The sequence below is a fragment of the Apodemus sylvaticus genome, chromosome 2, assembly GCF_947179515.1.
Source record: "Apodemus sylvaticus chromosome 2, mApoSyl1.1, whole genome shotgun sequence".
NCBI lineage: Eukaryota > Metazoa > Chordata > Mammalia > Rodentia > Muridae > Apodemus > Apodemus sylvaticus.
Genome location: NC_067473.1, coordinates 145,119,313 through 145,131,464, shown reverse-complemented (window position 1 = coordinate 145,131,464; position 12,152 = coordinate 145,119,313). Strand labels below are relative to the sequence as shown.

Below are 12,152 nucleotides of genomic sequence, written 5' to 3'. Positions count from 1 at the left end.
GCCTCCCAGAATGCTGGGATTACAGGCATGCGCCACCACCGCCCAGCTGCAGTCAGTTTTTGAAGCCTGCCATATTTTCACATTTGCTATTTGGGCAGACCATGGAATCCATGTATGTATCCATTTCCAAGTGAAATTTGCCTGTCAGGTGGATCAAACCCTCCTTTGATTCCTGAGTGTTGTATTTTGATCCATTTCACACGTTCCATTTGAAAGGTCCTGGTCCGTCTGCCGGGTGGTTGTCACAACCTGTGCCGGCTGGCACACAGCCTCTGTCCATGTTCAGCATTTCCACCCTCAGGACCTGCAGGGTGAGCACAGTGGCCCCAGCACTGCAGAAACAACTGAGAAAGAGAGCTCTGAGGAGGGGCAGTCGGGTCTCCTCAGAGCAAGGCTTCATTGTTTATTGACAGGAAAACTCATTTAAGCCGCAGAGACTAGGCCTGTATAAGAAGCCACGCTTCAGCCTGCTCTCAGATCCAATGCTGATGCAACCTCCCATCTTCCCTGCAAAGCCCATTTGGATTTGGAAAACACTAAGACAAAGGTCAAGTTACTCAGGCCTGTCTGGAAAGCCATTGCTGGCAGCTGTCCCAGGGCTGCCAGCCACTGGCCAGGCCAGGTGTATTTCTCTGGCCCCTCCCACAGCTGTGGCAGTGGCTGCAGGCTACTCAGTGGCCGTCTGGCTCCAGGGATGGGCCTTCTGGAGGCCCAGTTGGCATCAGTTTCCCATTGCCAGGGCTGCTGACTGCCCACACCTGCTGGAAAGCTGTCCTGGAGCCAGAGAGGGCTGATGGGAGCTGGCGTTTGTCCCAGGCACAAGGTCAGCAGTTAACTGTGGCTGCCTCCTGGCTCTGAGCCCTCTCAGAGCGGTCAAAGTTTGGATTCTCCTTTCCTCCCAGGAGCTCGGAGCCCACTGGAATGAAGGGAGCTGTGGGAAGGGAACAGGAGCCTGCTGCGGGGCAGGGAGGGAGACTCCAAAGAGCACGGGAGCTACAGCTCCAGGGGGCCAGGCACTGGCCCAAGCCGGACTCGGCCTTTCCTGGGGTTAGACACCATTGACAGGAGAGGTCTGCTTAGCTGAGTGGGCCATGAGCCAGCTTCTCTCCTGCTCCTTCTAGTCTCACACACACACACACACACACACACCACAAATAAATATAATAAAAAAATTTAAAAACACACAAAGCAACCCAAAAAAATTTTTTTTGTATTTTTTATATGTATTGGTATGCCCATGCCATGCACATGTATGGGGGTCAAAAGACAGCTTGTGGAAGCTGCTTCTCTCCTCCAGCAGGTGAATTCTGGGAATCAAACTCAGTTGTCAGACTTGGAAGCAATCATCCTTACTGGCTGAGCCATCTCACTGGCCCATATGTATGTGTGTGTGTGTGTGTGTGTGTATGTGTGTGTGTGTGTGAGAGAGAGAGAGAGAGAGAGAGAGAGAGAGAGAGAGTCCCACATAACCCAGGCTAGCCTCAGATTTTATGTAGATAAGAATGTGAACTCCTGAACCTCTACATCCACCCCTACCCAGTGCTGGGATTACACCTGGATGCTTAGTTCTTGCTCAAGTTGCTTCTGAGATGCACAGGAGACCATCTTGGACGGCTTCTGGAACACCAGTGGGCCTATGACAGAGCAGTTACACACTCCAGGTGAAGCCAGACAGCAGGAGAACCACTTGCATTTCTGTGGTGTGCGTGTGTGTGTGTGTGTGTGTGTGTGTGTGTTTCTCTCTCTCTCTCTCTCTCTCTCTCTCTCTCTCTCTCTCTCTCTCGTCCTAAGTAACCTGGAACTCATTATATATATCAGGATGGCCTCAAATTCACAGACATCTGCCTGCCTCTTTCTCTCAAATTCTAGGATTAATGTTGTATGTGATCTCAACTCAGCTATAGTCTTCAAAAGTTTTTTTAAATGTTTTTTTTTAACTCTACGATTCTTTTGAGTCTGGGATCTCATACATATTAGACAAGTACTCTCCCACCACTGAGCTATATTCACAGGCCCAATGATAAATTATCCCTTCCAAAAATCATGGATTTGGGGACAAGATGGCATAGCAGACAAAGGTGCTTGTCACCAAGCCTGACAACATGAACTCGATCCCTAGAACCCACAGAGTGACAGGAGGGAACAGACCCCATAAGTTGTCTGTTTATTTCTATATACGCACAACTGCACAAGCAACACCTCCCAATAAACAATGTTAAAAAGATTTAGGAATATACTATAATCCCAGCAAGTAATCGTCAAGACACAGGCAGGAGGATTGACTCATATTTGAGGCCAGCCTGGTCTACATAGCATGTTCCAGGTCAGTTGGGGCTATGTAGTGTGACCCTGTCTCAAAAAACAAAAACAAAAACAAAGAACCAAAACGTTTAAGATTTCATACAGGGGGCTGGAGAGATGGCTCAGTGGTTAAACTCACTGGTTGATCTTCCAGGGAACTGAGTTCCATCCCCAGCACCCACACAGAGGCTCACAACTACCTAGAACCCCAGCACCCACACAGAGGCTCACAACTACCTAGAACCCCAGCACCCACACAGAGGCTCACAACTACTTATAGCTCCTGTATCGGAGGAATTGACACCCTCATCGGGCTCACACATGGAATGCCTGCATATATGCAGACAAAACATTCATCAACAGAAAATGAAAATTAAAAAAAAAAAAGAAAGAAAGAAAAAAAAGAAAAGAAAAAAAACAAAGGTAAGAAGGTGGCATCTCCCCATTACACATTACAGGAATGTCACTGTCGAGATAGGGTGGACATGTCACCCCAGGTTGGCCGTTCATAATGATTGGTCCACAAATGGCCATGTGACTCAACCTGGGTTACTCAGGCCTTCCTTAAAATTACTCTTTGGGGTCTGGAATGGTTGTATGAGATTACATTCTCAGCCCTTGGGAAGTAGGCACAAGGAGGTCAGGAGTTCAAGGACAGTCTGAGTGAGTTGCTTGAGACCTTGTCTCAAAAATGTAAGAATTGGAGTTGAGCGTGATGGCGCAGCCTGTAGTACCAGCACTGCGGGGTGGAGACAGCGAAATCGAGGCCAAGGACATCCTTGGCTGGACATAGAGCCTGAGTGTTAACGTCAGCCCCATCAGGCCCTGTCTCTGACATAACAGACAGAAATGGGAAGAGGAGGAGAAGCAGAAGGGAAGGAGGAAGAGCAAGTAAGAGAAACTTTCCAAAGGTGCCCAGTGGCCTGCTTCCCTGCTGTGTGGAGAATCCCCGGGAAGGACCCCAACTCGGATGCAGCGCAGGAGGCAGAGAGGCAGAGCCCTGGATCCAGCCACACCTAAGCTCTACGACCTCCCAAACACGCACAGCCTAGTTATCACAGCCTAGAAAGGCTTCAGTTCACTTAAGCTAGGTTGTTTTGGAGGTTTGTCATTTGTAAATAAAGAAGGTCTGACTAACCAGTATATTTGGACAAACAGAAAGATGAAGGAAGGGCCTCAGGGAATGACATCAGGCTCTGCCTGCTTCTAGATGGGGGGGGGGCACAAGTAATGACTCATTGTCCCCAGAATGTTCGTATCTTCTCAGAAAAAAACAAACCACCCACACATGAAACGAAGACAGTAATTCTCACAATAATGATGAAATTAAGTACTCAGAAGTTACTAGCTAGGTACCAGCTGCTGTTCCAACCTGGTTTGAGCATCCGGTAGGGTACCAGCAGAATCCTAGCCTTCATAGACGAGAAAGCAGAGGCTTAGGAAGTTACACACCTTCCCTGCTTGGTTGAAGTGGCTGAGACAGGACACAAACCCACCACATGACTTGGAGGAGTTCTTTATTCTATAAGGCAGTGGGACTCCCTGTCCCAGCGACAGCCTGCGTGAAGAGAGCAGCTTTCCCTCGGACACAGCCCAGTTCACGCAGCCAACCACAGCAGCCTTGCTTCTGACCCTCTTACTCTGACCACTCGCCTACACAGCCATTAGGCCTCTCCATAAGTTTGGTAGGTGGCATGTGTGGAGAGCTCCAGGAACAGGCAGAGTCTGGGGAAGGAGGTGAGAGGCAAGGCCCCCAAACTTGGTAGAAGCGTGAGAGGAGGAAGGCAGACACTGTTCAGGCAGCATGCTTCAGAACCGACAGGACCTGGTTCTGTCACTTTCAAAGAAGAGTTGTGAGAGTTTATTATACCCCATCAAAGAGGCTGGGTAGGGGGCCGGGCCTGATCCTTGAAAACTGCCTACTATGAGGTAAGTAGTTCTGAGCAGGATTAGAGAGGAGAGCAAGTCTCACAGAGATGTGACATTTTGCTGAGGGTCTGCAGCCTCAGTAACAGGCAGCTACTGTCCCCAGGAGTGCCCCCAAACAGCTCTTTTGGTGTTGCTTCATTTTTTTTATTATTTTGTATTTAGAATTTTAAATTGCATGTAAATATGTGTCTGTGCACATGAGTTTAGTTCCCTCAGAGGCCAGAGGAGGGCATCAGATCCTCTGGAGATAAAGTTATAAGGGGTCGTGAGTATTCCGACATGGATGCTGGAAACTGGACTCTGTGTTCTCTGAGGTCCTGAGTGTTCTGACATGGATGCTGGGAACTGGACTCTGGGCTCTCTGGAAGTGCTCTTGATGGCTGAGACATCTCTCCGACCCAGTTTGGTTTTCTTTTAAGGCAGAGTTTCATGGATCCCAGTCTGGTCTCCAGCTCACTTGTGGGATGAACATGAGAGCATCTGATCCCTCTGCCTCTTCCAAATGTTGGGATGTCAGGTATGTACCATGAGGCCTAGTTTATGCTATGTGGGGCTGGGGCCCTGGGGCTATGCACATGGTAGGCATGCATTCTACTGAGCTACGTTTCCAGCCTTACTTCTGAACAGTCCTGACAGCTGTGTCCCATGTCACTGGGGTCAAATCAGGTCCCCCTTATGGGATATGGAGGAAAGTAAGATTCCTAGCAAGAGGAGGAATAAGTTCCAACCACTGACCAATTTTGACTTGAAGCTATTCAACACTTAGACTAATTGGGCAAAAGTGTATTGTATCGTGCTTGGCCCTAAGAGGGACTAGAAGCACCTGCCACCCAAGAGTGTCTTCCCAGAGTCCCAGATGCTCTGTGAGAGCAGAGGGACAAGGCTGTGCAACAGTGCGTCCCCAAGCAGCCAGCTCCTGAAAGAAGGCCTGCAGAGGCTGCCACGGAATGTCCATTCGTCCGTCTGTCAGCAGGTAAAGTTGCCTTCTGGCCTGGGACTCCAGACTCCACAGAGACAGAGGCACAAATGGCCTATGCTGTGAACCGCTGTCTGGGTACCACTGACTCCATCTCTATGTCCTCAGTCACACTTCTGCTTCCAGAGACACAAGTGACTAAGGCTCCCGTGACAGGAAGATGATGGACAGGTGGTGGAAAGGCAGGTAATGAGAGACAGAGGCGTGAGAGCTACCTGCCAGCACCCTGGGGCAGTGTGTGTTAGTTTCTGCGTCTGTTGGCTTCCTTCAAACATCTCACCTCAGGCTACTAGGATCTCCCAGACATTCCAGAGCAACAGGTCTAAGGCCCTTACCGGATGCCTGGCTCCATATTACATTTCTTTAGTCATCACAGGGCATGTGTATGAATGGTCGCTCAGGTCTGAGCACAGGGATGACGAGGAGAGTGGGCTCAGTTCATTTCTAGCCAGGCAACACCACAGTGCCATCAGGTCAGGACTGGCTGGCATGTCCTCACCGTCATTACTCCTCTTACCTGTGTCTGTTTTCTGTTGCTACAACAAAACACCCGAGCCCAGTCTGCAGCTCGGTCACACAGAGTGCTTGCCCAGCAAGTGTGGGGCCTGAGATCCCTCAGCAGCCGAAGGAAGACAAAGAAGCAAACCTCTGAAAGATAATAATATGCTTATCCCCGTGGGGTTGGGGTGAGCACTTGCTGCTGAGTTCCGTTCTCAGAGCCCACAGGAAGCTCACAACTGCCCATAACACACGCTCTGGAGGATTTTTTTTTAAGATTTATTTATTTATTATATGTAAGTACACTGTAGCTGTCTTCAGACACACTAGAAGAGGGCATCAGATCTCATTATGGATGGTTGTGAGCCACCATGTGGTTGCTGGGATTTGAACTCAGGACCTTTGCAAGAGCAGTCGGGCCCTTAACCACTGAGCCATCTCTCCAGCCCCAACTCTGGAGGATTTGATGCCCCTTTTCGGCCTTTTGGGGCACCTGCACACATGTGGCATACATTTACACAGACAGACAGGCAGACAGGCAGACATGTAAATAAAAATAAAAAATACACACACACACACACACACACACACAGGGTTCTAGAGGCAGCAGAATTCTAAAAGCATGGAGCCAGTATCTACTTAGCATCTGTAGGGTCCTTTTGGGTGCACCCTAACATGGAGGGAGCTAACCCATGCAGAAGAAGAGGTTCTCTTTCCTCTCCTCTCCTCCTTAGAAAGCCAAGACACCATGAAGTGCCCCCTTCATATTCTTGTCAATACTGATTACGTTGCTCTTCAAATACCATTACCATGAATGTGAAGGTTAACTTTCTCACAACTGAATTTGGGAGAACACCCTTGGGCCGGGAGGGAGGCAGCTTCTACCTCTAAATGGAGGGAGGGAGAGGGGTCACCGCACCCCTTTGATTCCTCCACCAGAAGCAACAGTCTCTGGGGTCCTTTCATAAAGTCTTTCAGGTCTGGAGACACTTGGTGACTGATCCTCTTGCTTTTGCCTTAAGTGGGATTGAAGGTGTGTGCCACCGTGCCCCACTGCTTTTTTAAAAAAAAATACTTGCTTTTTATTTTTCTTATTATTTCTATTTCACTGTTTTTATTATGTGCATAAAATGGTTACTGTTTTTTGTTTGTTTGTTTTGCTTTTTTTTTTGAGACGGGGTTAAGTACTCACTTTACCTAGACCGATACTGGAATTAAAGGCCCGTATAAAAGATAGGCCTGTAATTAATAAAAAAAATAAAGGTTTTATTAATTTTGTACATATGTGTGTGTGTTTGGACAGATGTTAAAGTTGTGAATCCAAGGCTGTGGCTGCTGGAAACAGGAAGCAATCTTAACCAGTGGCCCGTCTCTCCAGCTTGTTTTATGTCTAGGCATACTGGCCAGGGTGGAACTCACAGCTTGCTTTTCTTTTCTTTTTTTTCCTTTTTTCTTTTCCTTCCCTCCCCTTCCCTTCCCTTCCCTTTCCTTCAACAGGGTTTTCTTTGTGTAGTCTGGGCTTGTCTCAAACTCAGCTAACTACTTGCCTGTTACAGGCATGCACCACCACACCACAGCCTATCTTAGATTATCTTTTCATAGAAGGGCTTGTGTATTTCCCAGGCTTGTCTCCAACTCAGTATCTGTGATCTTGGTCTTTGTGACCTACATATGCGGTGCTGGGAATCGAACCCAGGACCTTGTGCATCCTCTCCGCCGCCTGAGCCACAGCTTTGGGGCCATTTATGTCACAGACTGTTACCATGCAGGTGGACTGCCCGAAAGGCTGCATGCGGTTCTTCACCTTTCTTCTCCCCTCGGCTTTACAAGAGAGGTTTTCAGATTAAGGTTCCCCAAAATTGAAACGATCTGCAAGCTCGCCCCTTTTTATTCTAAGCCACGTCCTCTACTTCGAGAAAATAGCTCTCTTCATGACTCAGTTTTCCCCAAAGCCAGAACCCTAAAGGCACTTTTTTCTTCTACAGCGGAGGCAAAGCTCGGATCCTCGCTCTGCTGAGCTCACTCGGCTTTGATTGACAGCCTGCTTGACCAATCTGTGCACGGAGGATGTACAGGGGGTGGGGCTGAGCTGCTCGTGAACACGCGTGCGTACTGTGCTTGATCTAGCAATGGGAACCCTGAGAGCTTGGCGTTGTGTCTCTGTGGTCTGGCGGCCGGGGCTGGGGTATTGCACACGACGGAGGGATGCAGGCTTCAGCACCGAGGCCCGGTGATTATAACACTCCACTTCCGTCTGGGGGGAGGGGAGACAAGGGGAGGAGGGAAAGCGCGAACTTCAGATTAGGACTTGGTTCCAAGCCCGACTGTGACCCGGCACTAGATCCTTGGCGCTCTGAGCCTTTGCTGCCTCTTCTGTAAAGTCTTGGGGGCAGATGGACCTCAACTGTCTGTTGAGCCGGGGGGGGGGGGGGTTCTGAGGCGTTTTGTAAGAAGAGGCTGGACTAGGCAGAGTGAGCGAGGGAGGTACCGGTTTCTACCACGTTTCTCAGGCGTCAGCCTCAACCTCGCCGCTCCCGCAAGAGCAAGGACCTAGTCGAGGATCAGCCCTTCCCTGGGCTGCTGCGAACAGAGAACCTCAGCCTGGAGGAGCTGGCTCACGTGCTGAGGGCAGCTGTGGTGGATCAGAAAGGTGAGGGGAGCCTGCTGCTCCTGTGCCTCCGATCCCCTGTAGAGCTGCAGGAGCTGGGCTGCCAGTCACATTCCTTCTCCTAGCCTCACCATCATGAGGAGAGGGGTAGACCTCCACTCCCCACTGTGTTCCGAGAGCAGCTGTTACAGAAGTTAGTTTACTATTAGGCAAAGCTTTGGGGTTAGTTATAGCTGGGCTCTGTAAGTAGCATGCCTCTTGGTCTCCTAAGAGGGCTAGCATCTGCTCTTGCAGAGGCCCAGCATTCAGCGCATGCGTGATGCTTCACAACTGTATGTTCTTGTAGCAGCAAAGGCGCTTCACAATACTGGGATAAATATGGCCCCTTCCTTGCAAGAGCCAGCGTCCTGGTGTGAAGACTGAGCAGTCAATCACTGCTGACTGAGTGTGGTGACTACACTTGTACTTCCAGAACTTGGAAGAGGCAAGGAGGCTCAGGAGCTCAGGACCAGACTTAGCTGTATAGTGAGTCTGAGGTCAGCCTGGTGTTGGAGGCCCCTCCACCCCCAACAGTCAAGGACTGTTATACTGAGGTCTGTTGGCACCAATGGGAATGAGAGCCTGGAACAGCAGGAGTGAAGGCTCCAGGTACAGGGATTAGGAAATGCAATTTAAAGTGGGGCTTGGAGCTTGTGACCCCTGAGGATGCGTGCATACAGGCTTCTCTGCTTTTGCTGACATCTGTGAACTGTTTCAGGGCCTCTGGTGACACTGAACAAGCCACAGGGTCTGCCTGTGACAGGTATGGCATGGGCATGGAGGGAGAAGCTGGGGCAGAGGTGGTTGGATGGAGCTCTGGGAACATGTCCTCTCCCTCCCAGGGAGACCAGGAGAGCTGACACTGCTGTCTGTGCTGCCACAGCTGAGCCAGGCCCTGGGGCTCGAACACCAGGAGCTCCAGGTTGTGCGAGCGCCTGGGAAGTAAGTGATAGGGTGGGGTTTATTTTACACCCACTGTATATAAAATCCTTGTGCAAATGCCTGGTGCATGGTAGACCCTGGGGCATTGGTGCTAACTCTTAGGGCATTTGGCTTTCTCTCTGAGGGCCAGAGAAAAGGTCTTATGACTTGTTTCTCAGGTCTGGGCTCTAGTCCTGGTGTTACTGTCCAGCATTTAGCTGGTGTTCCTTTCATTGGAGGGGGGGGGGGTCTCCTTTAAAAATAAAAGATTTATTGGGGCTGGAGAGATGGCTCAGCAGTTAAGAGCACTGACTGCTCTTCCGAAGGTCCTGAGTTCAAATCCCAGCAACCACTTGATGGCTCACAACCATCTGTAATGGGATCTGATGCCCTCTTCTGGTGTGTCTGAAGACAGCGACAGTGTACTCACATATAATAATAAAATAAATTATAAATAAATAAATAAATGATTTGTTTTTAATGTGTATAGTGTTTGGCCTGCGTGTATGTCTATGCACCACAGTGCTTATTTGATGCCCTCAGAGGTCAGAAGAGGGCGTCAGATCTCGAACTGGACTGGCACACAGTTGTGAACCACTGAATGCTGGTCCTCTGCAAGAGCAGCCATCCAGCCCTCTTTTTTTGAGACCAAGAGGCTTTATGTGACTTGTCCCCTTCTTCCAGGGAGGCCTCTGGGCTTGTGCTCCTCTCCAGCTGTCCCCAGACAGCAAGCCGCCTGCAGAAGTTCTTTACCCACTCAAGGAGAGCCCAGAGACCCACAGCCACCTACTGGTGAGAGGTGCAGGGTCACTCCCAGGGCCAAGGGAAGGTCCCACCAGGCTGCTCTGAGACCTCTTTTCCTTTCTTAGTGCCATCACTGATGGCGTCCCTGAGCCTTCAGAGGGGACAGTGCACATGCCTCTGAAGCTGGAGCGGATGGATGGCGTCGATCTTGTAAGTCAGAGAGCACCGGGGAAGAGGTGACCCTTGAGTTTTTGCCTTACAGAGGAATGCTGGCTGTGCACATGGGGTACCGAGTTCTGCTGACTCCTAACAGGCTGCTGCCATTGCTGGGGCCCTATCCTAAGTCAACTGGCAGCAGGGCTGGCTCATCAGTCCTAGGTATGTGCTAAGTCATTCTTGACTGGTACCCTAGGCAGTCCCAGTGATGTCCCCATCTCGAAAGGACATCCAGGAAGGTGTCAAAAGGACCCTCAGCCGTTTCCATGTGATGGCCACGGGCTATGGCTGTGCCCTGATCCAGCTGCAGCCGCTCACAGGTGGGTCTGAGCAGTCCTCTGCTGAGGACATGAGGCCTGTGAGGAAGACAGTGCTTAACAGCAGCCAGGGAGCTTCTGGTAGACCCCAAGGGTATGTGAGTGGGCTCGGTGGGAGGCAGCAGTTTGGGTGCCTACCCACCGTCTGGCTCCCGGCACTCAACCGTCTTCCTAGAGGCTTGAGTTCTGTAGGGTTGGACCCCCAGGCTCACAGATCTTTACGATCTAGGGATGGGGGCAGAGCTGCACAGCCAGGAAGAGCACCTGCCTCCCAATCTCCACCCCACTCACCCCCACCCCACCTTTCAGTCTTCCCCAGTCAGCTGCAGGTACACATGGCTCTACAGCTCTGCCCAATTCTTGGGGACCACACCTATGCTGCTCGTGTGGGCACCGTTCTGGGCCAGCGCTTTCTGTGGCCAGCCGAGACCACCAAGCCCCAGAGACAGGTAGGTTCCCTGGCCTGTATGCCTGCACTCTGTGGGTTGGGAGACGGCGGCGGCAGGGGACGGGGGTGGGTAGCTCCCCAGATAACATGCACATTTGGACTAGGAGGCCGCTGGCTTGGTCTCTGGGGCCACCTGTGTCCCTGTGATTGCTGCATGGCTCAGGCCTCTTGTCCATGAGCTGAAGGAGGTGGAAGCTGACCTCACAGGTCCTCGGGTTCCACCATCCTTTTGAGGATTTGTGTATCATTTCTTCCTCGTGTTGAGTCAAGTGAATGGGAGTGCAGCAGGAGCGGGCCTGGCTCTAGGCAGCCACTTGGGTCCAAGTTTTGGCCAGAAGGGGAGACTGGAGGTTTGTATGAATTGGGGCTTTGAGGGCCAGGTCTGTGTACCACTTCTCACATCCCATTGGCCAGAGAATTAATCACATGGCTTCACTAAACACAAAAGAAGCTGGAGAAAATTCTTGCCTGTTTGTAGAGAAAATGACGGTAGTTACAGACCGGGGAGGACTGCAGGTCTCCCTCCATGTCCCTGAGAGCTGGGTGCTCCTCTGGCTAGAACTTAGGTGGCCGCTGTCTTCCCATCCCAGGTTCTGGATGAAGCCCTGCTCAGACGCCTCCACCTCAGTCCTTCCCAAGTGGCCCAGATGCCTTTGCACCTGCACCTGCACCGCCTCCTCCTCCCAGGCGCCACCTCCAGGGACCCCCCTAGTGAACTCCTGGCACCCCTGCCCCCTTACTTCTCTAGGACCCTGCAGCGCCTCCGGCTCTCTCAACAGTAGACTGTGCCTGACCCCCAGTTGGAAAATAGGAAGGACAGTGTGGTTAGCACTGAGCACAGCCATGGTCCCTGGGCTCCTTAATTCCAAGGGATCAAATCCCAGAGAGGCCACTTGATGGCCGTGTGGCATTGGGCAGGTGACTTCTCTCTGGACTTAAAATAATAAAAGTTCTACCTCACGGTCTGGTTTACCAAAAATGAGAAAGCGAGTGTTTACCCGAGACTGTGCTCTCTGCTCAAGAGAATGATGGTCAGGTCAGGAGATGGCATCTGCTGTACTCCTGGCCAGGAGACAGGTCTGACCAGGTATCCCTGACTGGACTGGAGCTCAGAGATTTCCTGCCTCTGCCTCCCGAGTGCTGGGCTAACAGGTA

General features: G+C 51.0%; 1 protein-coding gene across 1 annotated transcript; it reads left to right on the top strand.

Annotated features, from left to right (window-relative positions):
• Positions 1-7,808: 7,808 nt before the first annotated feature.
• Rpusd3 (RNA pseudouridine synthase D3) lies at positions 7,809-11,969 on the top strand. Its single transcript, XM_052174541.1, has 9 exons — positions 7,809-7,934; positions 8,215-8,354; positions 9,070-9,114; positions 9,194-9,293; positions 9,957-10,064; positions 10,142-10,226; positions 10,429-10,552; positions 10,859-10,998; positions 11,588-11,969. The coding sequence occupies exons 1-9, from the start codon at positions 7,834-7,836 to the stop codon at positions 11,777-11,779; spliced, it is 1,035 nt and encodes a 344-aa protein (XP_052030501.1). The 5' UTR covers positions 7,809-7,833; the 3' UTR covers positions 11,780-11,969.
• The last annotated feature ends 183 nt before the right edge of the window (positions 11,970-12,152 follow it).